The following is a 26,283-nucleotide window of genomic DNA, read 5'->3' on the forward strand; positions in this document are numbered from 1 at the left end:
CTCTGACAAATGGAACAGCAACATGATGGTAATTGGCCATCTTGTGCAGCAGATTGGATATACCTCTAAAAGATAAATGTGACAGGTTTTGTTTGTTTTGCCTCGTTTAGGGCACTTCCAGGGTGCCAGTCCTGCCAAGGTATGACATGCAGCATCGTTCACTGGTTTTGGCACAAAGTCACATCTTCTTGATGTTCCCTAGTCATAAATGCCTGTCAAAGCTTTACCATAAAAAATGCAAAATGAAGGAGCCATTAGAATTGACAACATATTCGTAGAGGTTAGAGCTGTGCTGCCCTGATGGTCAGGGCTTCCCCACTACTTGGGCACAGAGTAATTTCCCCACTTTATTCCTGTAGTGAACCCAGTTGCACATTGGGCAATAAACATTAAACTGATTTCAGACATAATAAAACTTACCCAGGAAATTTGTTCTGTGATCTTCAAATTAAACTGTAAAATTCAGGAGTAGGACCTGATCTCCCTACTTACTCCTTTTTCATTTCAACTTCTGGCAATGAATTGCAGTTTTAAAGTATGAACAGCCACAAAGGCAAAATATATTTTGTCTTTCTGCTTTCACAATATCTGTGATTATTTTGGGTTTCTGCTGTGTTCAGAATAAAACATACCGATGTTATGTAGCAGTAGAATGGAACTTAATCTCTGCAGTCTTTGTTACTATCTTAATATTTTCTTTGTTATGTTGCTGTGATTTTATAGATATCTTCCTTCTCCATAATCATGTCATGGTGCCTCTGTTTTCCAGAAATACTAGTGTTTGAGTAAAAAAGTTCCTGAGAGATACTGGAAACTTATGAGAATTATGTTTGCCTTATTTTTAAGGTACAGTCATCAGTAGCAGTGGGTACTCCTGACTACATCTCTCCTGAAATACTGCAAGCGATGGAAGATGGAATGGGGAAATATGGGCCTGAATGTGACTGGTGGTCACTGGGTGTCTGCATGTATGAAATGCTGTATGGTGAAACACCCTTCTATGCAGAGTCACTAGTGGAAACCTATGGGAAGATTATGAATCATGAAGTAAGAGTTGTATTAAATCTCTTGTGTTCTAAGTTTATAATGTTTACAGAGCAACTTGTCACTTACAGATATTGAAGTGATGGTAGTTTTTTGCTTTTTCACAGTGTTTTAGATTCATGTTGTGTAGGTTTGTTGGTTCAGATTTTAGGAATGCTTGCTTCTCTGAACTGCAGAAATTTAATTCTTTGACAAATTGGAATTTTTCTCTAAATGCTGATGTTCTTGTTGGAAAATCTAAGCAATCATCACAAAATCAAAATTAAAATCTGCTCTTGTGTCAGCTTCCTCTGGACTGTGCAGGAGAAATGAAGTAATGCATTATTTGCACAGCTGTGCACATTTTCTGTCACACTGATAACAGTATCAAAAAGTCGACCAGTGTAGACATGAGCTGCACGAAGAACCTGAGTTTGGGAGGAATTGCCTGGAGTGGCAGTGGGTAGAAAAACATGAGCTGCATGAAGAACGTGAGGTCAGGGGGTTTGTCCAGGGTCAGAGTGGTAGGGAAACATTGGAACTTGGGGGTGCATTTTGAACATTAGACAGTATGAATAAAGCAGTCCCTGGTGTCCTTTCACGAGCTCTGTTAGAAGGAGGTGGTCATGTGCATACTCCAGGTAGCCAGAAGCTGTTGCATAGGAGAGTGTGTTCCTCCATTTTCTTCTCCCCGGGTTTACGGTGCTGGACTCTCACCATGAAGCAGTGATGGATAGGATGTGAAATCCTTGCCAGAGCTGACACCCTTACTGTGACGAATATTAATCTCTTCTGTTGCTTGAATTTCTTCAATGAACTAGCTGATTGCAACTGTAACCAGTGTAAACTTGTTACTCTGTTAAAATATGACTGTATGCTTTTCATTGAAAGTTTTAAAGTTTCATTTCATTTATGAGGGTTTGGTCCTTAATTATTTCATTTTTAAACTTGAAAAGTTGTATTATAATGTATGTATTTATATATATAAATATATCAGCAGCTTGATCTACTGGGCGGCATCTCTGCCCAAGAAAGAGGGGTTGAAACTAGGATGATCTTTCTGGTTCCTTCCAACCCAAACCATTCTATGATTCTGTGATATGTGTAAATATGCTACTGTCTTTTATTGGAAAGCAAACAAACAAACCAATAACAAAAAAACCCCAACCAACCAACCAAAAGACCCCCCCAAAAGCCCTTCCTGGCTATACAGCAGTAGTAGTAACATGCTAAAATACAAATAAAGTTTTCCCAGTTTTTTCAATCTACAGTAATTTCAGTTGTTAGTGGTAATTAGAATTTTTAGATCTTATGTTTGTTTATGATAATAGAAATACTTTCTAAATGTAGATTATATTTTGGTAAGAAAAACAGGTATTTAAGTTAAAAATTAGAAAAATACATTTTAAATATGATAGCATAAAGAATTGACCAACATCATGGGGTTTTAAGAGCTGAAATTAATTTAATCTCAAGGAGTACATCTCCAGGAGATCAATGGGACCTCTGACTAAGAATACCAGTGAGAGTCTGTTTTTATTGTACGATCTTTAATATATTGTTGTGTGTAAAAATTCTGGTATGTCTTTTAAAAAAAGTTTACTTTTCCTAACAGAGTTACTGTAATCACAGATCAAACAGATCTGTTTTAAAGAAATTGAAAAATGATTTCTTGTCTTTGAAATCCAATTTAAGACAAAAAATCTGTCACTGAATAGATTGAATTGTGCTCTGTCATTGCTCACTGTAACTAGAACAGTATTTGACTATTCATCTCCAGTTTTATTGGTGTAATTTTATGGTTTTTTTGAAACTACAGTTGACAGTTTTGGAATTAATTCCTTCTCTAAAAATTTCTCTATTTGTTTTGTTTTCTAGGAACGGTTTCAGTTTCCATCCCATGTTACAGATGTATCTGAAGAAGCAAAAGATCTTATTCAGCGACTTATCTGCAGCAGGGAGCGTAGACTGGGACAGAATGGAATAGAGGATTTTAAGTCTCATGCATTTTTTGAAGGACTTAATTGGGATAACATCCGAAACCTAGAAGCACCTTACATTCCAGAAGTTAGCAGTCCTTCTGACACCTCAAACTTTGATGTAGATGATGATGTACTAAGAAATCCAGTGAGTGTTTGTTTTTAAATATTACTAATGGAAGTGTGCATCTTGCTGCACTGTAAGGTAGTAACGAGAACTTACTTCAAAATAAATAAAGTAAGAGATTAAAAATAAGTCACTCCAAATGTGAAGAATTCAAGTTTTTCACCTCTTTGGCATTTTGTGCTATCAGAAATCATAAGCTGCTTTTTTAAGTGGTAGCACTTGCCAAAATGCATTACTGTTACACGGTCGGAGTTAAAACATATTTAGGTGGGGAAAAAAGCCCATTAGTTGCCCTTTCAATTTATCTTTACAGGGAGTTAGTATTTGGATTTGTTCCCTCTCAAAGGTGAAATAAAATCTGTCTTTAGAAATACACATATATTCTCTGTGTAGCTTGCAAGCACAGCTGTCCAAGTGAGAGGACTCATCCTGCTACTTCTCCACTCACTTAAGAACCAGGAGGTTGGTTCTTGGAGTAAGGAACATTGGTGTTCCACTCCTCCATTTCTGTTGTCTTGTAGTTTACAAATGGGCCAGGAGGAGAGAGCTTTTGTGGTAATTTGTTCACCAGCTTGTACTCCAAGAAATGAAGAGCTTTTGGCATGTTTTTCGATTACATGTCTGACAGTAACTAGAACACAATGACTAGCAGCATGCATTTTGGTGCCAGGTCACTTTTAATTAGGAACTTGAAATTTCGGGTTTCCTTTTACTGGCTGCATCGTGCTTTGAACTTGTTGAAATGCTGCCCTTTCAAGTGCCAGTTCAAGAGGCTCCGAAATTCAAGTCATTCTGTTAGGTGACCTAATCTGAAATAAAGCTTGTCCAGAGGCAGTGGAGCATAACTGCCAATTGTCAGTTGGTGTATTAAGAAAAATCTTTCCATTAGCTGTCTCTCTTTTAGCTGTTGAGGCTTAATGAAATGCTTTTCACTCTGTATGGGTTCTCTGTTGGGTTTTCATGCGCATTGTTTTCATGCAGGAAGTGGTGCCACCAAGTTCTCATACAGGCTTTTCTGGATTGCATTTACCATTCGTTGGGTTTACATACACAACTGATAGGTAAGCAAAGGATATGTTCTTCATTAAACTTGTTTCCCAAATGCAGCTAATTCCTGGGAATTCTCATTTTTATAAACATGTGGAAAGGTTGATGTCCATAGGTATACCTGTGGCTAAACTTTTATCCCTTGTTTTTTGTTTTTCAAATGTCTGAACATATTTTGATCCTGTTTGCCAAGCTTAGGTGCGTTTGTATTTGATATTTTATCTATTTCAAATGAAAGAAAGTTAAGGGACTAGATGTGTCAATTGCAGTTCCTGCGTTGAGAGGCTGAGAGCAAGTCTTGTCCACAATGGACATCTGCCAGGAACTGTTCAGGATTATCTCATTGCTCCACTGTCCTGCTGGTGTAGACCAAGTTAACACAGAAGGTTCTGAGCCTGGACAAAGTGGCTCACTTTGCATATCTTTGAAATGTCCTCCCTCTGACTTCAGAGATCTCTCAAACATATGCTTATCTCTGATCTTAAGGTATTATGGCCTGTTTGTTATTCTGTTATTTCTCTTTGCTGGGGTTTGTTACCTCATGAACCCAAAACATGCATGTCATCCTTTTCACAGTGAGATGATGTGCCGTAACTTAAATCCATCTTTGCCTTGCTTTAAACTAAACTTTTGGGGTTGTCCCTCAGCTATCTTAGTGCAGGTACATTTACCTGCTTCCTTTCCCGCCAGGTGCCTGTAACCTTTGGCATGGGAGAGTTAACATTTTCAATCATATAGGCAGTTTGTGAAGTGAAGGTACATCTGCATCATTGAAGTCCTGCATGCAGGTATCTTAATTCTACAGCAATTGCACAGTAGCTAGGAAATAGTAAGTTTACCCTGAGAATTGTCTCTACAGTAACAATTACTGCACTAATTGTACTTGTCAATTTAAGGTGCGTATTTGGTGGAAACCCAGCATGTCCCAGCTACAGACTGCTGTGAGTATTTATTAAAATGTCCTAACTTATGTATTTCTGTTCAGCTCTTTATCTGATAGAGGCACTTTAAAGAATGTGCTGCAGTCTGACACTGTAACCAAAGATACGGATGTACAGCGCGACTTAAAGAACACTTCACAAATAGAAGGCTATGAAAAGAAAATACGGAAATTAGAGCAAGAAAAGCAGGATTTGAACAGAAAACTGCAAGGTTAGTGGTTTATATTTGTTTGGATTCTTAGTTCTGCTCATTGGAACATATTTGATTGAAAATCTTTTCCTTTCTTTTTGGATTTTAAGAATCTACACAGACAATGCAGAACCTCCAAGGTCCAGTGTGTGTTACAGCAAATACAAGCCGTGATAAGGAGATTAAAAAATTAAATGAAGAAATTGAACGGTTGAAGAACAAATTAACAGGTAAGCCTCTGGCATGGTAATTATAGTAATGCAATTTATTTTGCAATAAGTAGAATTAATGTTCTTGAAGTATTTAAAAAACAAAGGGTTTTTTAAAGCCTGGTTCAATATTAAGAGGCATTTCAGTTTTTTCTAGATGAACGCTTAACTAATTCTTCCACTTGCTTGGCTTGATTGCACATACTAGCATGGAAAGTCCAGAGTGTGATGAATTGTGTGGATGGATTTAGTTAAGTATTTTGTGTGATACTTGTTTCCCTAAAAATCTCAAGAGATCCTGTGCTCTTACTCCTCCATTTGGGGAGGAGTATTGAGTTGGAAAGGTTTTATTTGGAGGCAGGTGTAAGAGAGGAGATAGAAGTCTGGCTGCTCTTCAGTAACATAAAGGAGTAGATGAGGGAATGTGTAATAGTAGTTCACATTTAAATATTTCTGAGCTCCTGCTCCCTTTGTGTTTCTGTGTTTGGTGATGCATTAATTAGGAAGCACTGAGCGTTGCAGAAAAACAAATACTGGCATCTGTCCTGAGGGAAGACTGACTCACCCATATCACTGAAAATTTGTTGCTTGACAATGCTGTTAGTTTATCCATGCAAACCTCCTGTTAGCCCCGAATTTTTAAGTGGGAATCAGTGATAAACAAAGTGGTAGTTTTGAATCCTAATGACTTGGCTGAGAGTTTTACGGAGGCCTGTATACTGTGAGTTCAGATGCTGAGTTGCTGATGCTGATTTTTTAAAAATGTTTTTTCCCCATTTCGTTTGACAATATACCCTTTTTGTCTGTGTATGCACTGCAAAAATCAGCTCTGCTCTCCTACATAGATTATCCTTCCAAAAAAAGCTATTCTTGTGTATTCTGAAATTAGGTTTGATTCACAGCAGTTAGATTAAGGTTCTGCTTTTGCAAAGGATTTGGGTTTATCTAGTTCTTCAATCAGTGATGTCCTGTTAAAATCTAGCAGTATGTTCTGATTAAAAAGAGGTATCATTGGTTCACGTAGGGCGGGAGGAAGTTTGTTCTGAGGTGAGGAAAGGAATAATACTTCAAGCATTACAGCAGTGGTGGGGATCCTGAATACATGGCTCCATTTTCCTGGTCTGTCACAGACATCAGGGAACTTGAATGAGACAGTTATTCCCTGTGAAATTTCTTATTTATTTGTTTAATGGAAGTAGTAATTAAAACCAAAATAGAGAATGGCACTTCATTTTCTTAGAGTTGGTAAGACTGAGCAGAAGTATATAAAGGTGGCTATGCTGGGTTTTTTGCACTTAAAACCAATAATTTCAAATCAAATTTGTTTATTTGTCTTTGAAAGTAAAGAGAGAACAAACTGCTAGGTATAGGGGCAGTCAGGTCTCCAGATTGCCTTGTGCAGGATGGTATTTCTTTCCCAAACTATTTATTAGTTCTTATCTAGAAAATAAATAGTCCTTGCCTGTCTTGCTGGATGCACTAATGACTGTAGCCCTTTTGTTGCATAATGAAAACTATTTAGGAAACACATTACTAGAACTGGAATTGGAACATTTGGAGTTTATTTTAATATTTTCAAGGGCTAGAAGTTGTGTTCATCAAAAGCAAACAAAGCCTTGTGCTAAGGCTTTTCACTTAGAGATCACAATCTTTGGGGTCTGAAAAAAAGAAAATTATTTTGAGGTATCAATGCCCCAAAGTTACTTTAAACAATCTAAAAGTTGATTTTCCAGGCAAAGTGATGCCAGTTTGCGTGAGTAACGTGGCTTGTTTTATTGGTGTGGATTTTTAAGTTACCTTTAATATGTATTAATCTACAGATATAAGTAAACTGGAAGCACAGCTTGCAGATGCAGTGGCTTTTCGACAAGAACATGAAGACTCCATTCACAAGTTGAAGGGACTAGAAAAGCAGTGTAGAGTACTGAGGCAAGAAAAGGAGGACCTTCATAAGGTATTGATCCAAAGATAGGTACTTCTAAAAATGTAAAGTAGTTCTGGAACAGTTATGTTGTGATTTGCAATTTTAGTGTTTTAAATGCTGCTTTTTAAAACTATGCTGTGATGTTAGGGAACATGTTCAGAAGTACAATAGCTTTCCAAATTATCACACTTCCTTCTTTGGAAGTTGGTGGGCTTTTTATTTTAAATGTGTTCTGCTAGATGAAACAAACGCCTTAAGAATGGTTTTAATTAGGCAGTTTAATTTTTCTTAACTTTTTCAATAGAAGTCTGAGGGCAATCAAGAGAGACTTCAGAGCCTTGGGATGACTTGTTAAGGGATCAGGAACACAAGTATTGTTCTCTTCCATTCTTCTAGTTTCAGGCAATGATGGGAGACGAAACAGCCCCAGCAGATACCTGGCTGGTATCCCTGGCAGAATTCTGGGGGTTTTGGCCGTTGGTCAGTTTACATGACACCCAGCCTGCTGCTGACAGCTGGGGTGCACCTGTCTATTTAGGGGGAAAGGATCTTTGCACAGAAGTTAGCAGGGCTCGTTGAAAGAGCCTATTTACTACCTTTTATACCGAAAGGTTAATTATTGCTTAAGGTTGATGATGACTTTTATGTAATCGCTGAGTTTATTTGCTGCTGTGTAAATTATCCCTTCGTTTGCTTCCTAAAATTCAGCAGCATTTCAGTTTTAAATCAGCAACGTATTCTGCACTAAAATAAATAGGGATTTGCATATACTACATACCACTTTCAATAATAATTTTAAAAAAGCTACCTGTATTAGAATAACGAGTTTTGCAAAAGTCTACCAGTCATATTGTTCCTGAGCATTCATATGGATCCAAAAGTAATCCATGGGCCAAAATCTCTGGGCTGTTTGTACACTAGAATTTAATATTTAATAGTCTCTCTTCTGTCTGTTAACCACCGGTAGGGGTTATTTGCCAGAGTGTATGAGTAGCAGAGAAAGGAGATCTGCTGCTTCTGGTCTGAACACATGCTTTTTGGGAAGTTAATCCTCCTGCAGTGTCCCTAGTAATGGCAGAAATTTTTAGAATTCCCTTGGCCAGTATACATCTATTTTGTTGTATAGTTCTGCTCTTTTTCTCATTTTTTCCTCCCACTATCAAATGATTTTATGTTGAACATTCCATTTGTATTTTAGTTAATAGTTAATTTTTGTTAACTACTTTCTGTAAAGGAAATAGTTTTTATACTTTCAATTAAAGTATTAAGAGCTTCACAGGTTATTTTAAGGAATCTTGCTCAGTTTTCTGAAAAACTTCACATTTGCTGCAGCCCACCAGTGCTGGTACAGTGTATTTGATGTCTCTCCTGAATCTGCTGTCTGCTAAAGCATTCCTTTAAAAAAGGTTACAAATATGCAGATACATGGTATTAATCTAAAATTAAGTTATTTAGAAGTGAGGTGGCCTTGTGTACTCACATTTATAAGAAAGACTTCTGGGACACCAAAGGTAGTTTGCTGGCACACTAGAAGCAAATGGCTGTCTTTGTATGTCTCTGTAGCTGCTTAGGTAAACAATTGTGTAAATTAAGAATTAGAAATCTTTAGTAGTTACATGAGGTCGTCAAGACAAGCTTATGTAGGTCCAGTTTTCTTCTTCTTGGAAAGAATATATGGAGTTCAAATTACTCTTTTAATTTTTTTTTTTTTTTTTTAACCAGCAACTAGTAGAAGCCTCAGAGAGATTAAAGATGCAGTCCAAAGAACTGAGGGATGCCCACCAACAAAGGAAGCTGGCTGTGCAGGAGTTCTCTGAGCTCAGTGAGAGGATGGGAGACCTGCGGTCCCAAAAGCAGAAGCTGTCCCGGCACCTTCGCGACAAAGAGGAAGAGTTGGAAGTGAGCATGCAGAAAATTGATGCTCTGCGACAAGACGTCCGTAAATCAGAGAAGATAAGAAAAGAGGTAGCTTGATAAAATAGCTAGTACTCATGTGTTTCAGCTGCTGCTTACCCAGTATGTCCTATGTGACTGTACTGAAAAACTGCGAGTGTCTTCTGGGGATTTTGGGGTTTCTTTTATTTGCACTCAGACTGATTTGAATCTTGAGGAAAGTATTCTTGCTTATGCCCAGTTTATTGGTTCTGGTGTTTTGATTCTTGCAGAGTCTTGACTCACAGTCAGCTTGAAACCAATAATGCTCAGTGAGTGTCTTCATGTGCTCTGAGGTTGGAATATTCTGACTTCATTGGGTTTTTTTAACTGAATGTTTCTCTTCAGCTGAAAGGAGAAATAGTGATACAAACTAAATATGTGGTTTTCCTTCCTCTGTAGTTAAGTCATTCTAAGAATGTCTGTAATATCTTTAGGCAAGTTAATTTCCAATTAATATTCTAGGCAGTTTATAGTTTTACATGAGATTAAGTGGATAGCCAGAAGAGGACATAAGAAAAAGCTGCTGTGGTTAATCTGGAGTGTTTTAATCACTGAAAAATCATCATGTTTTCTGTATTCTCTGAGTGAGGTGTAGAAGAGAAATTCAAGAGCTCTGTAAGCACTGCTAGAAAAACTTCTGGCAAATTGAAGGGCAGTCTCTGAAAATGTAGTAGATGATGAAGTTTCTAAGGCTTTTATCCATGAACAAGAAGTGATAGTTAACTGGGAACGGGTGAATTGCTGTGGCATCTCATCTCTAGAGCAGAGTGCAGCAGACATTCAAGTATTGTTGCTTATTCGGTTAAATACTTTCATGCAGAGCTCTAGAAATCTCCAGTCTTTGTTCTTAAAATTCCTCTGTACTCCCTTTCATAACAGTTGTATCAATCTTCTATTCAGAGCATAGTCTAGAGGTTCATTATCTTGTCCCACAGTTCTAAGTACAGTCCTTTTAAAAACAACTTTGCTAGTTTAATTTGAACACAGAAAAACAAATCTTACTCTTCCTGTCAGGTTTTGAAACCGTGTTGCTATTGCTTGAATTGCAGCAGTTACCTTAGTTGCCACTAAATCTAAATTGTCTTTCTGATAAGCTTTCTGAAGTCAGTAAATGGATGATCAAGCTTATTTTGTGCCATAATTGCAAAGTAAAAATATTCAGTGTTCATATTTAAAATGCTTTGCAGTAATTTGGCTCAAAGGTTGAGATTTTTAGGCTTCATTACTTAGATACTAACGCATGGAGCTGACCTGTAAATGTCAGAGACTTTCTTCTTTCTCAGCTGCAGTGTCTTCCTAGTGCCATTTCCTTCTCTTTGCTTTAATAGGAGCTGTGCAGTTATCCCTGAATGGGCTTGATGTAGTTCACATCAGTACAAAGAGTCATAAAATAATAGTTCTCTGCATGTGACAGATGGATGCCTGAATCACTGAAGGCAAAACAATTATCATGACATTCTGAGATGGTTGTTATAGTGGTGTAACTGAAAATAGAAATAAGTAGAGCTTGCTGCTAGGCTGTGGGGAGGAAAGGAAATGAATGATACAGATAGTGCTATCTTGTGTTGAAATGACCCAAAATGACTCGTTACAGCTGGAAGCCCAACTTGAAGAAGTCTTAGCAGAAGCATCAAAAGAACGCAAGCTCCGTGAGCACAGCGAGGTTTTCTCCAAACAACTGGAAAATGAACTGGAGGCTCTAAAGGTTACGTGGTTTTTGACAAATATTTACTCATGGCTCAGAAACTGCAGTAGTTTGGCTTATTCAACTGTTGATACCAGTGGGAGACTTAAAAACTACAGCATTACTAGAAACCTGACCTATCCCATCCAGATTTACTTGCCTTTTTTTCTTGAAAGCTTGTAATTGCTGGATACCAATGTCTTGAAAGTGCTCAGTTTATATAAATTCTAAGCAGCTACTAAACCAGTGTGATCCAAATCTGTTATCTCTGCAACCCATTTCAGCCGCTTCTTTGGGTCATGTAAGCAGAACAGTCACTTATGGGCTTAATGCTTGGAGACAGGCACCTTTTAAATCACTTGGTGCCCAAATAAAAATTTTTCCAGAGTGCCACCAACTGGACAATTCTGACTTTTAAAAATATTCTCAAAATATAAAGATCATAGCTTCTCCGTGATGGTTTCTCCTTTTGTTCTGCAGTTGAAGCAGGGAGGCCGGACAGCTGGTGCCACACTAGAACATCAGCAGGAGCTTTCCAAAGTTAAGTCTGAGCTGGAAAAGAAAATCTTATTTTATGAAGAGGAGTTGGTCCGACGGGAAGCATCACATGTTTTGGAAGTAAAAAATGTGAAAAAGGAAGTACATGATTCAGAGAGCCATCAGCTTGCACTCCAGAAAGAGATCATGATATTAAAGGATAAATTAGAGAAAACAAAGAGAGAGAGGTAAGCTTTTGGGCATGATTCCCTCACTATGGATTTCTTTTTGTTGTGTATATGTATCGCATTGCATGGGTGCCTGTGCAGGCTGGTATTTCACCCTAACTCCATTTATTCCTTTTTGAAAATTCCAGTGTACAGGTTCAGCAATGTGACAGTGTGTTTCTATTTCTTGCCCTTCTCTTTAGGCACAGTGAAATGGAGGAAGCAGTAGGAACAATGAAGGAGAAATACGAACGTGAAAGATCTATGCTCTTGGAAGATAACAAAAAGCTAACAACAGAAAATGAGAGGGTAATTATTTCAGGAAACATACAATTCTTACTTCATTAGTCTCTGATGTTGAAGTAGTCTACTCACTGCTCAGAACAGGATCTGTGAATGTTCAGGCACTATGAATTTTAAAAATGTCATTTTTGCCATATAAACATTAGAGATTTGCCTACATAGTAACTTCAGCATCTTGATACTGCTCTTTGGGGGGTTGATTCCCACAATTCAGAGGACATCACCCTTTGATTCTTCATGAAGGCTGCAAAGAGAGGGAATCATTGACACACACGCTGCCTGCCTTCCTGCCGGTTTACGGTTAAACTTTATTCCTCTCTGATCTCTACACTTGCTTTTTTGTTTTCCTTTGTTTTAGATTACTGTGTGTAAACTGATAGTTCATAAAAAAGAAGCCCATCCAGATAGCCCAGGGTGGTCTTGTTTGTTCAGATTTTAAAGGTGTGTAGGCATACACATATATAAAATGTCTGAAACTGACCTAAGTCACAAGTGAAACTAATCTCTTGTTTCAGCTCTGCTCCTTTGTGGACAAACTAACAGCACAGAACAGACAGCTGGAAGATGAGCTCCAAGATCTAGCAGCAAAGAAGGAGTCTGTTGCTCACTGGGAAGCTCAGATTGCAGAAATTATTCAATGGTATGTGCTGATTAGAGCTCCAGATATGGCCACTTTCAACTTCTGAAATACTGATCGGCGCTTTTTTTAACATATAGCTAGGCCGTGTCTGAGATCAGCAAAAGCATGGTACTTCTGAGTGTTGATTTTGCTAAAATTGCCAAATGCCACTGAAACAAGTACGAATCAGAGTCCTGGTGTCAACTTCCTTCAGTCTCTAAAGTGATTGTTGTCATCCAATCTGGAATATTTTGATAAATTCGTTCAGGAAGTTGGTCATGATTTAAAAGGTCAGCATTAACATATAGAACCTCACTAGCTGTACTAGACAAGCACTTAGTACTTGCACTGTTCTTCCCTCTATAATTCACTGTTTTAGCAAGCTGTGTGCAAGAATTTCAGTGTGCAGAACAAAAAGGACTGGAAGGTAGCCCTTATAAAAATTGAGCAAGTAATATGCAGATCATATTCCAAACTATAGCAGTCAATCTCTGCAGAACTCTTGCTAATGGCAAAAGGAAAGCTTCAGTTTCCCTAGCAACTGCTACAATCAGGAAAATCAGATAAAAGAAAAATCTAAAGCAGGCAATCTGAGATGTATTCAGTTTTCTGTTGCTGGGAGAGTTTTTCCTGCTCTGTTCATTCCTCTTATGTCCCCAAACCCAGTGCAGACACTCTGATAGTTTGGTGGTACAGTGTTTGGTGCTATGAGCCATGAAACTGCTAAGTTACAGGTTATTGTAATTGCACAACAGGGTAAGTGATGAGAAGGATGCTCGTGGCTATCTCCAAGCATTGGCTTCCAAGATGACAGAAGAACTAGAATCATTGAGAAGTTCCAGTCTGGGGTCACGAACACTGGTAAGGAAATAGGAGACATTCAAGATGTTCTGGGCATGTCTGAGAAGCTACATTTTTGTCCCTAAAAAAAACTAATCCTCTGCTCTGCTTTCTAGTTTTTAGCTACTGCTTGCAAATCCAACTAGGTAATCTGATCAGAATTTGATAATTACAGGGGACAGTTGTTTCATGCTAATATCTGCCATCACAGATATTAAACACTACAGAGCAGAGAAGAAACAATAACTTAAACCATCAAAGGGGAGTACAGAAATATACCTTACCATGTTATGTGCAATTGAATAATTGCTGTTACAGTGGGATAATGAAGTAAGTTTTCTTCTGTGAAAAATTACTGTCTGGCTGATACCAGTGCAAACGAGGGACACGCTGAGAGCATGTGGCATTATTGACATGCAGAACAATGAGACCTTCTGCCATAATTTTCCCATACAGTAGTAGCATGAATTCCTCAAAATCTAATAGAAGAGCTCTCAAAAAGGAGTACGATTTCAAAGAGAAAAACACCTTCATAAGGAAAGGAAGAGAGCCATTTGCAGCTTGGCATGGGAGCCCACATCCCTATCAATGCAAGTCAGCAGTCTGCCATGCAGAGTCCATCTGCTGCTGGTTTATACATAGGAGAAGTTAATCATCCCTTCCAAACCTATGAATATGAGAGAATAAGAGAAAGTTTTATTTCTGTGAGCTAACACTTGTCTGCATCATCAGGAGACAATTATAATACTGAGAGGTTTAACATGAAGAAAGATTGGATCAAGTGCAGTTTGCATTTTTATCTAAGCTACTGCCAGAATAAAAAACACTGTCTGTTCTTTATATTATAACTGGTTTTGTAACTTCTACAGAACCTGCTCTAAGGCAATTACATCTCAACATAAAAAGTGCTTCTCAGTTTTCATGACTGTTATTTGCAAGTTCGTCTCTGACTAGGGAGGTATTCATTAGGGAATATCAGAAATGTAGTCCACACTGAAAAATGGCTGGAAAGGCTTAGAATACTAGCTTTTGGGGTAGTAGGGAGGAATTGCGTGGTGTGTGCTGAGGTATAGCATATATATATATATATGCTATATATATAGCATCTATATCTTAGCAAGCGTAAGAATTGCTTAGGCAAACATGCAGGTATCTTGGGCATCTCAAGACCCAGATTCTTTTTTTTTCTTCTCATGGTTTTGCTACTCTTGGTATGTTTTATGTTAATATGTTTACATTAAATGTTGACATTTGTCTCATATTTGAAAGTCCATTATATCACTGTGCAAGTTTTACACTTGGTTCTAGATTGGACAGTGAAAATTAGTCATTTTCAATGGGTTCTGTCTGTTTGACTTCCATGCTCAGTGATCCAGCATTTTGGATTCCAGCATATTGTGTTAATGGTGTAACTAATTTTAAAATTGCTTCTTACTTCATTTTTGTGTAATGAAGTCTGACTATTGACTGATTTTCATGCAGCAGGTATGCTGTCCATAACTAATTAAAAGAGCATTCTCTGAACCAGTGTGAAAGCGAATTTATGTCTTGAACAAGAGCAGAAATATCCTTAGACAGTTAATAGTAATATTCAGTAACTTACTGCAACAGGATCCACTTTGGAAAGTGCGACGCAGTCAGAAGTTGGATATGTCAGCAAGGCTGGAATTACAGTCTGCCCTTGATGCAGAAATTCGTGCCAAACAGCTAGTTCAAGAAGAGCTACGGAAAGTTAAAGATGCAAACATATCTTTTGAAAGGTAATGAGAGATGTGGTTCTGTTTGGGGATTAATATACTGATCTAAACTGCTGATTAGAATAGCAGCAACTTTCTTAAAATGGCTCCTTGTGCCTGGGATATTGGACTTTGCCAGAAGGATCCCATTCTACAGACTGCACATTTCTTACATAGTCAAATGAGAACTGTAAAAATTTCAAGTAAACATTGCACTGCTATACTAAGTTACGAATCTTGGGTATCTGAGGAAGAGAAAGTGTAAGAGTGAATTCAAAGCAAATTCACTACCATTCCTTCAACTAACTGGAGAGTTAGACATGTTCTTGGGAATTAAAAGTCAAAGTTCTATTAAAATAATTTTGTTTAGCAGATACCTGCTGTGATAGCAGAAGTCTTAAGTACAGTTTTAAATATCTAGTCAAGTAATGAGGTGTCTATTCAGGGGAAAAGTAAAATTAATCATCCTTAAAAAAAAAAAATCACTTAAAAAAGCACAATGCCCCACCCCCCTCCAAAAAAAAAAACAAAGGCATTTTCTGAAAGTCTGAGATGTGGGACCAGAAATTAACAACCTTGTGTACTGGCACTCCTGCCTTTTAGACATTTCAGATTACATTTTGACCATATTTTTTTACTGTTAGTAAATTAAAGGAATCAGAAGCAAAAAATAGAGAACTGTTGGAAGAGGTGGAAGGTTTGAAGAAAAAAATGGAAGAAAAATACAGAACAGATTCAGGTAATTAAAGTTACTGTGTTCTAACATAGTTCTAACACCACCTGTGATTGTTGCCTTTTAGCTAAGCCGGTTCTGCTTTTGGTTTTAGGTCTCAAACTTCCGGACTTTCAAGATTCCATTTTTGACTATTTCAACACCTCTCCTCTTGCACGTGATTTGACTTTCAGAGTGAGTTATCACATAAAATAACTATAAAAATGAGATAACCGAATTATATTTTTATCATGTAAAAGTAACTCTTAGGCACTGTATGGCAGATTGGTATCTTGCATATTAGCCAAATCAGTGTGGCACAGAATTGGATGGCCAGTAGATGTTAGATAGCTTGGCGTTTTGTAGAGAAGCTGGCACCTCTGGGGAATATTCTCAGAAGTTCACATTAATTATTTCCCATTCTAGCTTCTTTGTGTAGGTTAATCTCAAACATTTGGCTAAATGAAATATATTCAGGGTTTTTTGGAAGTGCTGGCACACCCTGTTACAAATAAGGAATTAAATGCTTTGCAGTTGGAAGATACTGATTATTACGAGGAAAAGTGTTCACACAGTTCAAGGAGTGCTTAAACAGATACGCAAAATTGTTGGCTCCAGATCTTAATGGAGCGGTTAGAGGAGAAGGATCTGGGAAGAGAATCAGAGGACCCACAGATGTTGGTATAATAAGTTTATCATGACACACCCTGTGATCCCTAGAAAGCTAATCATACAAATCACAGCTCCAAGTAGGCGTTTCACTTTAAATGATTTGTGCATTCCCCGAGGAAGCAGCTGTTAAATTCAACACTGAATCACATTTCCTTACTTCATGAACTCTTGATCCTTGAAGATTTTTCTGGAGTTTTTTAAAATTTTGTTTTGCAAAGCATAGACAGTTTAGGATAAAACCAAGGGCTTGAGCTGGAACAAATAATCTGTTTATGAAGTGGAGTTAAAAGGGCTCAGGTTAAAACCTCATCAGTCTCGTCAGATTTTCTATCTGAGATGTGTACTCTCTCTTTTTTCTTTTTTTTTTCCTTTTTTTTTTTTAATTTTTACTGTTGCTAAAAACAAAAAAGCCTATGGACATGCTGTGATATTTTCATACAGTTTGTGTATTTGCTGTTCCCAATCACAAAATGTCTGTGCTGCCTTTCTGTTGAAGCAGCAAGATGTGCACTATGGGTGACGTGGAGGGAAGAGAGAAGCATGATATATGCTACTTTCTCAATTTTTATCTACTGTAGCTTTTATCTACTGACCTTGATATTTTCAAACATTGCTTTAAAAAGTACCAGATAGACATTAGACAGTAACATGTAGAATATCAAGCCCATAACTAAACAGGGTTCCATTCTATAGATCCTGAAATACATACCTATTCTCTATGGAAATGCAGGTGGCATTTTCTGATGAATTACATTAGAATTGCTGATACTGTGCTTAATGACTTACATTAACAATTTTTTTTTCACATGTACTTATAAAGATATTTTGTGTCATCTGCATTGGGGTTAATTTAGTTTGAATGGGTATCATTTGGCCATATAAAATATTTTATTTAGCTAGCCAACTAATATTCTATCTGAAGTTTTCCTGTGGGTGATAAGCGATCGTTTTTATCCCTCATATCCGTTACAACAAAGGATTCTGTTTCTTCTTCGTCTACATCTTCTCTGCTAGCCTTTTGGGAAGAAGTAAGTTTTTGCTAGTAGTTTTGTGTCCTTATTTTGTTGTGACCTGTCATAGTAAAAATGGCCCTCTAAAACTAGATATTTTGCTTCCTTCATCTCTCTGTTACTTAATCCACTAAACCTCTTTGAGGCTTACTGTTTTATAGTTCGACTATCTATAAAGCTAAAGCTAAAACTATATATATAGCTAAAGAATCACACTATTTTGAAATTGTTCATATTACATAATGATGCAATTTGATCTTAAATGGCCCAGCCCTTCCAATCAATTTGGAACAAAACAGAAGTAAGAAGTATCTGAACATATTTAGTGAGCTAACTGAACTTGAGACGTCTTCTGTCTAAACTGGCTGGGAAGTGAGTGATTCATTACTTGTTGCCTTTAGTGCTACTTACATCATTGATGTGAAGTCTAATCTCATGTTTGTTAATCATAGTTTTCATGATGTCCTGAGAGTACAGTAATACAGAATCCTACTTCCACACCCAGCTGCTTTAACTCTGGAATTGTAGCATACTTCCCCCTTGTGCTGGCAATTAGTAGTTGCTAATTTAAGTGTGAAATTAATAAATGGCTTGTAATGGATGCTAGTTTTAAATTTTAGTGAAATATGAGATACTGTGATTAATTAGACATGATTCTTTTAATGACGGGGGCCAATCATTTTAAAACAACTTTTTAAAAGATTGAGAGTATTAGTAATTTTTTTCTTGTGGCAGACTTGCTGGCTTCTGTATGATAGAAAAATCCTAGCATAGTAAGCTACCATGAGAAATCAGCTATTTTAGGGATGATTGCCAAGGTACTCAAACATCATTCCATACCTGCAAGCAAGAGATTAGACACAGCCTTGCTGGGAGAATTTGACTGTTAGAGCATTTATGCTGTCTACATGAGATTTTGCATTTCAGTACTTCCCGCTTTTCCGTCAGGTGTCAGGGTTTGTTTGGAGGAAAGTTCTTTTTTCAGTGAATGTTAAATGTATGTGTACATCATATAAAAATTGGCACTGGGTCTTGTTTCCGTTTTGTTGACATGAGGACACTTTGTCAGATATGTGGTATCTAATCTAACATGTTTGCTGTCGCTTTTGCAGACCAGCTCTATTAGTGAGCAGGAAATGCAGGGTCCCAAGTCAGAAGTTTCACCATCTACTTCAGTTGTAACTGCAGAGCAACAACAGGAAGTAAGAGACCCGTTATTTTACCCTGAAGAGTAATTCACCAGAAAGTCTCTCTGTCTTGTTCATAATAAATACGTATTGCAGCATTCATTATGAAGAAGCAGGATTGAATGCTGCGTATTTGCAATGCCTCAGTGCTAATTGCACCTGCTTTGAGGACACTTGCAAATGAAATCTTTTCACTGGCTTTGTGTGTTGATGTACCTCATTTTCATGTTTTCTGTATTGCTGCGTGTTTGTTAGTGTGCAGGCTTTCCTGTGAGTGCTTTAAGACACAATCTGTTTCTATAAAATCAGAATGGCAGTGTTTACAATGATTAAATTTTTGATAATTTTCAAAAAAGGAAAAAAAAGAATCAGAGAACAATAAGCTTTGCCACCGCAATCTTGAAACAAATTCTTGAAGCCTTACTTTGCTCAATTACAGTTTCTTGTGATTTAGGAACCAATTCGGCTTCAGAGGATGCCTGCTGCTCCTTCCCCCACCATTCAGTCCATTTCTCTAGCTGTGCCAAAGGTAGGGGGACTGTGCTAACCTTATTCTAAAGAGCAAAAGAAAAAATACCATTTATGAATTAGCCCTCTGTGTTTTCTTGTCCTGTTTGGGTTTGTCATGTGTGTGTTTTTGTTAGGTCTGTGTTTTTAATCAAATGTTTCCAAATGCATGTCAGTGGGTTTTGTTTTGTTGGAAGGGATGTCAAAACATGGTTGTAGTTCTGGGTTTGAGTGTCTTTTGGAGTTGGCAATAAAACTGTTACTGTTGTCTTGCAGCACCTGCTACAAGCTGCACTTACATTAAAGAAGCCCAGGCTTCATAATGTACACGCTGATGTACTGGAGGGTGGTGGAGGGTGGTGCTTGCATTACTTAAGTCCAGAAAATGAAGTTATTTTTTATCCTGACTGTATCTTCCAGCCTAAAGCTCACCAGCTCAATATCAAGTCGTTCACAAGCCCCACTCAGTGTAGTCATTGCACCTCTCTTATGGTGGGATTAGTTCGACAAGGTTATGCCTGTGACGGTGAGTCAATGAAACTTTTTATAAATTTTCAGCAAGCCCCTCAAAAAAGCATCCCAGTGTATTTTAAGGCAACCATTTCTTTGTGGAGGGAATGATAGAGAGGGGTGGCTGCCACTGGAGGATTTTCCTTTCTTTTTTCATCATCAGCATACTCATGAAGTCCCTTTAGGAGTATGATGATGATGTATGATGAAGCATGGTTTCCTTGCATATTGTTAATTAATTCTACTACCATTAGTGCTGTTATAGTGCAAGGGAGGGGGTGGGGAAGACAGGACTGGTTTCTGTTGCTGTAGTAGAGAAAACTACGGGAATGATCTGGTGACATGCATCTGATTATGTCTATTTATGCAATTCTGGTCACAAACCCCATATGTTGGGAGGACTGTTTGCTCGTTTATTTGGCCTGTAGCCTGTCTTGCTGTCCATTAGTTTTATTTAAAATGCTTTCTCTGATGCATGTATCACTACTGAATTCCATGTTTGAGTATATGGAGGTATTTTCATTTGAAAATACTTACTGTATATTGATTAGACACATGAACTCAGTTCAATAAGCCACAAATCTGTTGAAGACACTACAGTATTAATAACCTTATTTCTGTGCCCAGCTTAGCTCTTGCTAGTGGCAGCCTCTCCACTGTCAGCCTCAGTATCACAATTAGATTGCCTCATCTGTCCTTCAGGGCTTTTTTCTGGCAGATCTTCTGGTGGCAGTTCTTCCCCAGGAGGACCTATCACTCTGCCAGCACTTGCCCTGGGGCTGCCTTTTGTCTCCTTTTGCTGACAGTTCTGAATTCTTGTTTTGCATCTCTTCCCTTCAAGCTTGAAACTGTCTTTTTCCCTTAGTGTAGCTGTCGGCTTCACTCTCTTTTTGTCTTGTGTGTTTCAAGCTCTGCATCGTTAGTTTTCCATTTTGCCTAATCTACAGCAGCTCTTTATTGCTACAGTAAAAACTAAAATCACATTGATATAAAAACAGAGATAACTCCAGTAGAACAAAACTTTGCCATGTTCCACTTTCAATCACTTGCATTTCCCAATTCCTCCTCTTTCTAATGCTGGAAGCTATGGTAAAATACAGCTACACTTACAGAAGACTGGAACTGACTCTGTCCTGTGGATTTTCCCTATTCTGTAACTGGTGTACCTTGATATCCACTGTCACAAATAATCATGATGCCTCCTCAAAGAGCTGAATTTATTACCTAGTCTTCGGGAGCACTTACAGTACTTTATGTGCATGACTTTTTGGTAGCCCTCTGTCCTCGTGGGAGCAGACAGTAGCTCAAAGAATAAGCCAGGCAGCCTGCTCTGGGCTCTCTCCTCTGCTGTCTCTTCCCTCAGGTGTCATGAGGGACACCTGTGGCTGTAGCAGAAGCAGGCTGTTTCCAGGTTTTTTTGAATCCTTTGACACTTCATAATTACAGGCCTAGATGTACCTAGGATATCTGCCAGATTCTCACTTGTGAGAATATAGTAGGAAACACAGGACAGATGAGAGTATTGTGCCCCTCTCTTCCTGCCTTCCCAAGCCTACTGGTAGAAACAGGGTAGCTGGGACAAACCAAGCAAAATCTCTGTGAAAAGATCAGGCCCCTAAGCTGTGGGTCAGATGCCTCGATATAATACATTAACTCACTCCACAGTTCTTGTCGCCTGTCTCATGTGAAGTGGCATATGAATTTTTTCTGTGTACTGCTTCTGTGTGAAATGCTCTGTAGATGAGATCTAGAGACCTCTGTCCCTTGCTGGTGCAGCACAAAGTGGTACAAAATGGTGCAAATGGTAAGAAAGCATGCAATGCTAGTTTGCTCCTTATTTGAACTTGAACTCTGGGCAGTAGATGTATATGCCTCTTTCATCATGGAGCATTTCACTCCTTGTTCCTGGTTTCTACTTTATTTATGTTTTATTTATGTCTATATCTTGTGTTTAATAGTTTAACCCTTTCTGGTTTTTTAATCCATTTAGTTTTACTTTGTCTTTGCAGTATTCTTGCATATGTGGATCAAATTAAACACCTATTAGCACTACCCTGTAATTTTTATTCCTCATTTCTTAATACTGTTTCTCTTCTGTGACTGGATTAGTTGGTGCTTAACACCAGCAAGGCTGCCCAACTCATTTTCCTTGAAATGTGGACTCAGTTCCTGCCCTTTATGAATGTAATAGGCTAAAAAGAGGAAATAAAAGCACTTTGGAGAGTCTCATACAATATCTAGGTGTGTTCACTCCTTCAGCATAGTGAGCTATTGCAATATTTGACTGCCAGTTTCAGTGTGATTAATTAATTCACTGAGTGTAGACTGTGTTAATCAGCTGTTATGACTGACTCATACACACATTTCACTGTGAATTTTCTCTTTTGTACTTAGTGTGTTCATTTGCATGCCATGTTTCCTGCAAGGATAGTGCACCTCAGGTCTGCCCTATACCCCCTGAACAAGCCAAAAGGCCTCTTGGAGTAGATGTGCAAAGAGGAATAGGAACAGCCTATAAAGGTTATGTCAAGGTAACAGTCTTTTGTTCTTGGACAAGAGAAGAATACTTAATTTCACTTAGAGCTCTACAGCATGGAACCTCTAAGTATGTTTAAACACATCTCCTAAATAGTGCTAAAGCCTTAAGGCTTTGTGTGCCGTCTATGTAACTTATTTAACCTTCGTTGCTTTAGATGTGGGAGAAACACTCGGTTTTACTGCAAGAGCTGCAGGTTAGTAGATTAGTAGCTACAATGTTGATAAGCAGCAGGGAAAAAAGAAAAAATGGTTTAAGAAATAATTTCTGTCATTGTTTGTGTAAGCATAATGTAAAAGGTAAACTGTCCTACCATTTTGGCATTGGTGGAATATCCAAGCCTAATATCTTTATACAAGTCTTAATACACTTTTAAAGCTGTAACAAGGAATGGTTGAACTTAAAAGAGGAAAAATGATTTCTTGCTTACTTGATATTTTTCATCTTATTTTGAAGGACAAGTAGAATGTGTTCTAATTCCGTTGATCTAAGTATAAGCTTTTCTAAATGTCCTGCTTTCTGTGTCTCCTACATGTGCTTACATGTATTAAGCAATCAATTATTTACCCACAGGTCCCAAAGCCTACAGGTGTTAAGAAAGGGTGGCAGAGGGCTTATGCAGTTGTCTGTGACTGTAAACTGTTCTTATATGATGTGCCTGAAGGAAAATCCACCCAGCCTGGAGTTGTGGCAAGTCAAGTGTTGGATCTCAGGTTTGTATTGTTATGACAGAGTAGAAATCCTCTCTACATTTTTTCTCAACAGGAGTATTTCTTTCTAGTACACAAGAAACTATAAGATTTTGAGAGCTCTGGTCTAAGAATATTTGTGTATTCTGTACATAAACTGCAGCTAAGTTTAGGCTGATCAAGTTGGCTCAACAAGAAACTACTTTTGTGACTTTATAGTCAGTCACACTGCAATCACCAGTATTTACAGCATTAGCATGCTTCTTCCTGCAATTCCAAATGCATGTAAAAAGCAAGTGTATTTTGGTAGATTGCTTTTCCCATGCACTCTGACCCCAACACTGAGTCACAGATCATCCCATAGCCAGTAAGTTCAGGAATGATAGAAAAATTGAAGTAGTCTGCAGAAAAGCACCAACTCATTTACACTGCAAATGGCTCTGACCCTGCCTTCTCACAGGAGTTATTACTTCATGGGGAACCATCTGAACCAGTGAACACTGTCTACCAAAGATCTGAGACTTAGGTTGATCAGAGTAACCAAGGAGGTTTTTGTATTTCAATTTATGGAAATACCAAGAAAGTGTAATACCTTTTAATGTTACAGCACCTTTGTACCTGTGTTGAATATAAAGTTTGCACCTTGATTTATATTTTTTCCAGACAGTAGTACCGTGGGGTTGCACCAGTACTGCTGTGCTGTTCTCACACTCACTGGGATCTGTCAGTGTCAGCTCTCTGACATGCTGGCAGCAGGAGCAGGAGCATGGAAGTACTGCAAATAGCAGCATTCACATTAGTGCATTGCTTGAAGCAACTCAGCCAGATCCTAATAGACCAACTGTCCCATGCTTTATCTGCTTATTGTAGCTGCCTCTTTGAGGCTGTCATCTGAGGATTCTTAGATGTTTTTAATAGATGCTAACCACCACAGCTATGAATTCTAGCATGGACAAGTTTCAGACATTAGTGTCATCTTTGCACCAAAATTGGCAATTATGGTGATCAACTTGGTCAAATTCAGTTTAAAAAGGCTAGTGTAGACAAGCCCTCTGGGGTGGAGCACTCTGAAATGCAAAAGTTGTTCTGATGTCTGTTTATTTTACTGTAATAGAGAATAAAATCTAGCTGTTTTGAAAACACTTATTTGAAACCCACAAACTATAATTATGTTGCCAAGAGCTTTTTATGTGATTTTTCTTTTTTTCCAAAGGCCCCTCTCTTGCTACACATTGAGGTATGAATTATTAATTTCTAATGTGTCTGCTGGGCTGGAAGAGCAATATTCTTGCTTCTAATTGTAGAATAGGTGTGGTTGGGACACCAAAACTACAGAAAGCCACCCTGCTTAACTTCAGGTGGACTGACTTACACGTACCAGATGCTGTAGAGACATAAGTGAGGCTTGTGAGTTGTTTGGGTCAAGGATAGTTAGAGCATAACAAAGCAGCTGTGGCCTCTGTGCGGTGTTAGGAGATTGCAGCCTATTGAAACAGTGGTGATACCCATTAGATTTTGCTGAATAATCCTAGTGTGTGCTTGTATGTGATGCTCTTGTTTCTTTTCTCACTAGAGATGAAGATTTTTGTGTGAGCTCTGTCCTAGCATCGGATGTAATACATGCAACTCGTAAAGACATCCCTTGTATATTCAGGGTATGGCTACCAACTGACTCTTGTAGATGATATCAGTTAAATACCAGTGTTTTGTTTTGATAAATGGCATGTACTATCCATATCTAATGTTGATTAAGTTATGTAGAAGTGTAAGAATTTACAAGGGCTGCTGAGATACGTAGAAGAACAATATGGTGCTCCTCTTATAAGTGAACTGTAAAGAACAAAGTTCTCCTTCTTTAGCTGCCGCTTCGTATATGAAGTTTGGCTTTTTTTTATTTTCTTGACTATAATTCAGTATATTTTTTATATCTTTTTCCATTGCTATTACCAGATTCTGTTTTTTCTTGCCTAGCTTTGGACTTTTGCATTAGGAACCAATGCTGTAACAGAATATTCTGAGACTGATCTAGTTTGCCATGTATTGTCTTGTATACAAGAAATACATTTCAAACTTTAGTTTCCTTAATTTCATATTTAAGTATAGTAGAAAAAAATAAAATAAGAGAAAATAATTAGCTGAGTTATCCCCTTTAGTGTATGTTCTATTTGAATACTGTATTTTGTTTTTAATAACAGGAACTTAATTCTTATGTTTTATGTGAATCATATGAAATCTGGAATTCTAAAATGTAGAAAGGAGTACATTAGTAGCCAGTATCTATATTCCCTTACATTTGAATACAGAGACTCACTGTTTTCAGCGTCTATGATCTTCATCCATTTAGAATCAAGTCAGTCAAACATGGAAAGCAAAGACCTGTCAGTCAATTGCAGTCCCTATCATTTGGTCCTTCAGGATTTTACTTGGCAATTGTCTTTGCTACTTGACTGCCTCTGTGTCTCTGCTTTTCTGCTTTTTTATAAAAATATTTTCTGCAGTGAATTTTCAAACTTTGGTTTACTATTACCTTTACCTTAAGTTTCCTCTTGTTTCTGTTTTGGTTTTGGGGTTTTTTAATTCCCATCTGCCTGCTCTCTTCTTAAATTAGCAAACATAGAATACTGTAGGAAAGGACTTCTGAGGAGAGAAAATATGCTGTGCAGAATGATGGTTCATTCATTTAAGAACAAGGCATCCATACAGTTTAGCCTGCCTGACTTGCTGCTCTAGTTTCTGCCTGCAGGTTTTAACTGAAAGGGTATCTAAATAATAATAACCATTTTTGTCAAATATCCCTGTGTAAAAATACTTGTGTGGATAGACATGACCAAATATGTCCATGGTTTGATCAGATTATCCCCTGCTGAAGAGATGTGATGAATTAACTGGAAGCTTGATGGGCGAATATATCCATTTAGGTATGGGACCAGAGAAGCTGCTGCATTACACCTCTTTTCTCAGTTCTATGTCCTCCTTCAAAAGCAGGAATTTGTAAAACTGGAAACCACTAATACCTGATGAGAGAGTCTCTTTTCTCAATTTCATTTAGTTCTATATTTGCATCTTGCTGACACAGTCGCATAGAGTAGCTTGTACACAACAGTTAAAACTGTTAATTCACATCATCTGAGTAAAAATGTGGTCCTTCTTTTGTGTGTGTCATTGCACATAACACATGATGATACTCGTGGCCTGCAAA

The 26,283-nt window shown here is 37.8% G+C and overlaps 1 protein-coding gene across 9 annotated transcripts in view; it reads left to right on the forward strand.

Moving 5' to 3' along the window:
* The window catches only part of CDC42BPB (CDC42 binding protein kinase beta), a 92,856-nt gene that overhangs the window by 51,884 nt on the left and 14,689 nt on the right, over positions 1-26,283 (forward strand). For 3 of the 9 annotated variants that reach the window (XM_048305552.1, XM_048305551.1, XM_048305553.1), the window contains exons 7-29: positions 847-1,047; positions 2,902-3,150; positions 4,111-4,190; positions 5,162-5,328; positions 5,418-5,537; positions 7,337-7,470; positions 9,163-9,405; positions 10,970-11,080; positions 11,540-11,784; positions 11,967-12,072; positions 12,582-12,706; positions 13,441-13,546; positions 15,137-15,285; positions 15,906-16,000; positions 16,089-16,168; positions 17,623-17,673; positions 18,768-18,857; positions 19,297-19,371; positions 19,770-19,875; positions 22,254-22,390; positions 22,969-23,108; positions 24,298-24,321; positions 24,658-24,739. In XM_048305552.1, coding sequence (XP_048161509.1) covers positions 847-1,047; positions 2,902-3,150; positions 4,111-4,190; positions 5,162-5,328; positions 5,418-5,537; positions 7,337-7,470; positions 9,163-9,405; positions 10,970-11,080; positions 11,540-11,784; positions 11,967-12,072; positions 12,582-12,706; positions 13,441-13,546; positions 15,137-15,285; positions 15,906-16,000; positions 16,089-16,168; positions 17,623-17,673; positions 18,768-18,857; positions 19,297-19,371; positions 19,770-19,875; positions 22,254-22,390; positions 22,969-23,108; positions 24,298-24,321; positions 24,658-24,739 — 2,916 coding nt within the window. The remainder of the gene's footprint in view (positions 1-846; positions 1,048-2,901; positions 3,151-4,110; positions 4,191-5,161; positions 5,329-5,417; positions 5,538-7,336; positions 7,471-9,162; positions 9,406-10,969; positions 11,081-11,539; positions 11,785-11,966; positions 12,073-12,581; positions 12,707-13,440; positions 13,547-15,136; positions 15,286-15,905; positions 16,001-16,088; positions 16,169-17,622; positions 17,674-18,767; positions 18,858-19,296; positions 19,372-19,769; positions 19,876-22,253; positions 22,391-22,968; positions 23,109-24,297; positions 24,322-24,657; positions 24,740-26,283) is intronic. The other 6 variants (XM_048305558.1, XM_048305560.1, XM_048305559.1 and 3 more) reach the window with 4 other exon arrangements.

Source organism: Corvus hawaiiensis, chromosome 6 (assembly GCF_020740725.1).
Source record: "Corvus hawaiiensis isolate bCorHaw1 chromosome 6, bCorHaw1.pri.cur, whole genome shotgun sequence".
NCBI lineage: Eukaryota > Metazoa > Chordata > Aves > Passeriformes > Corvidae > Corvus > Corvus hawaiiensis.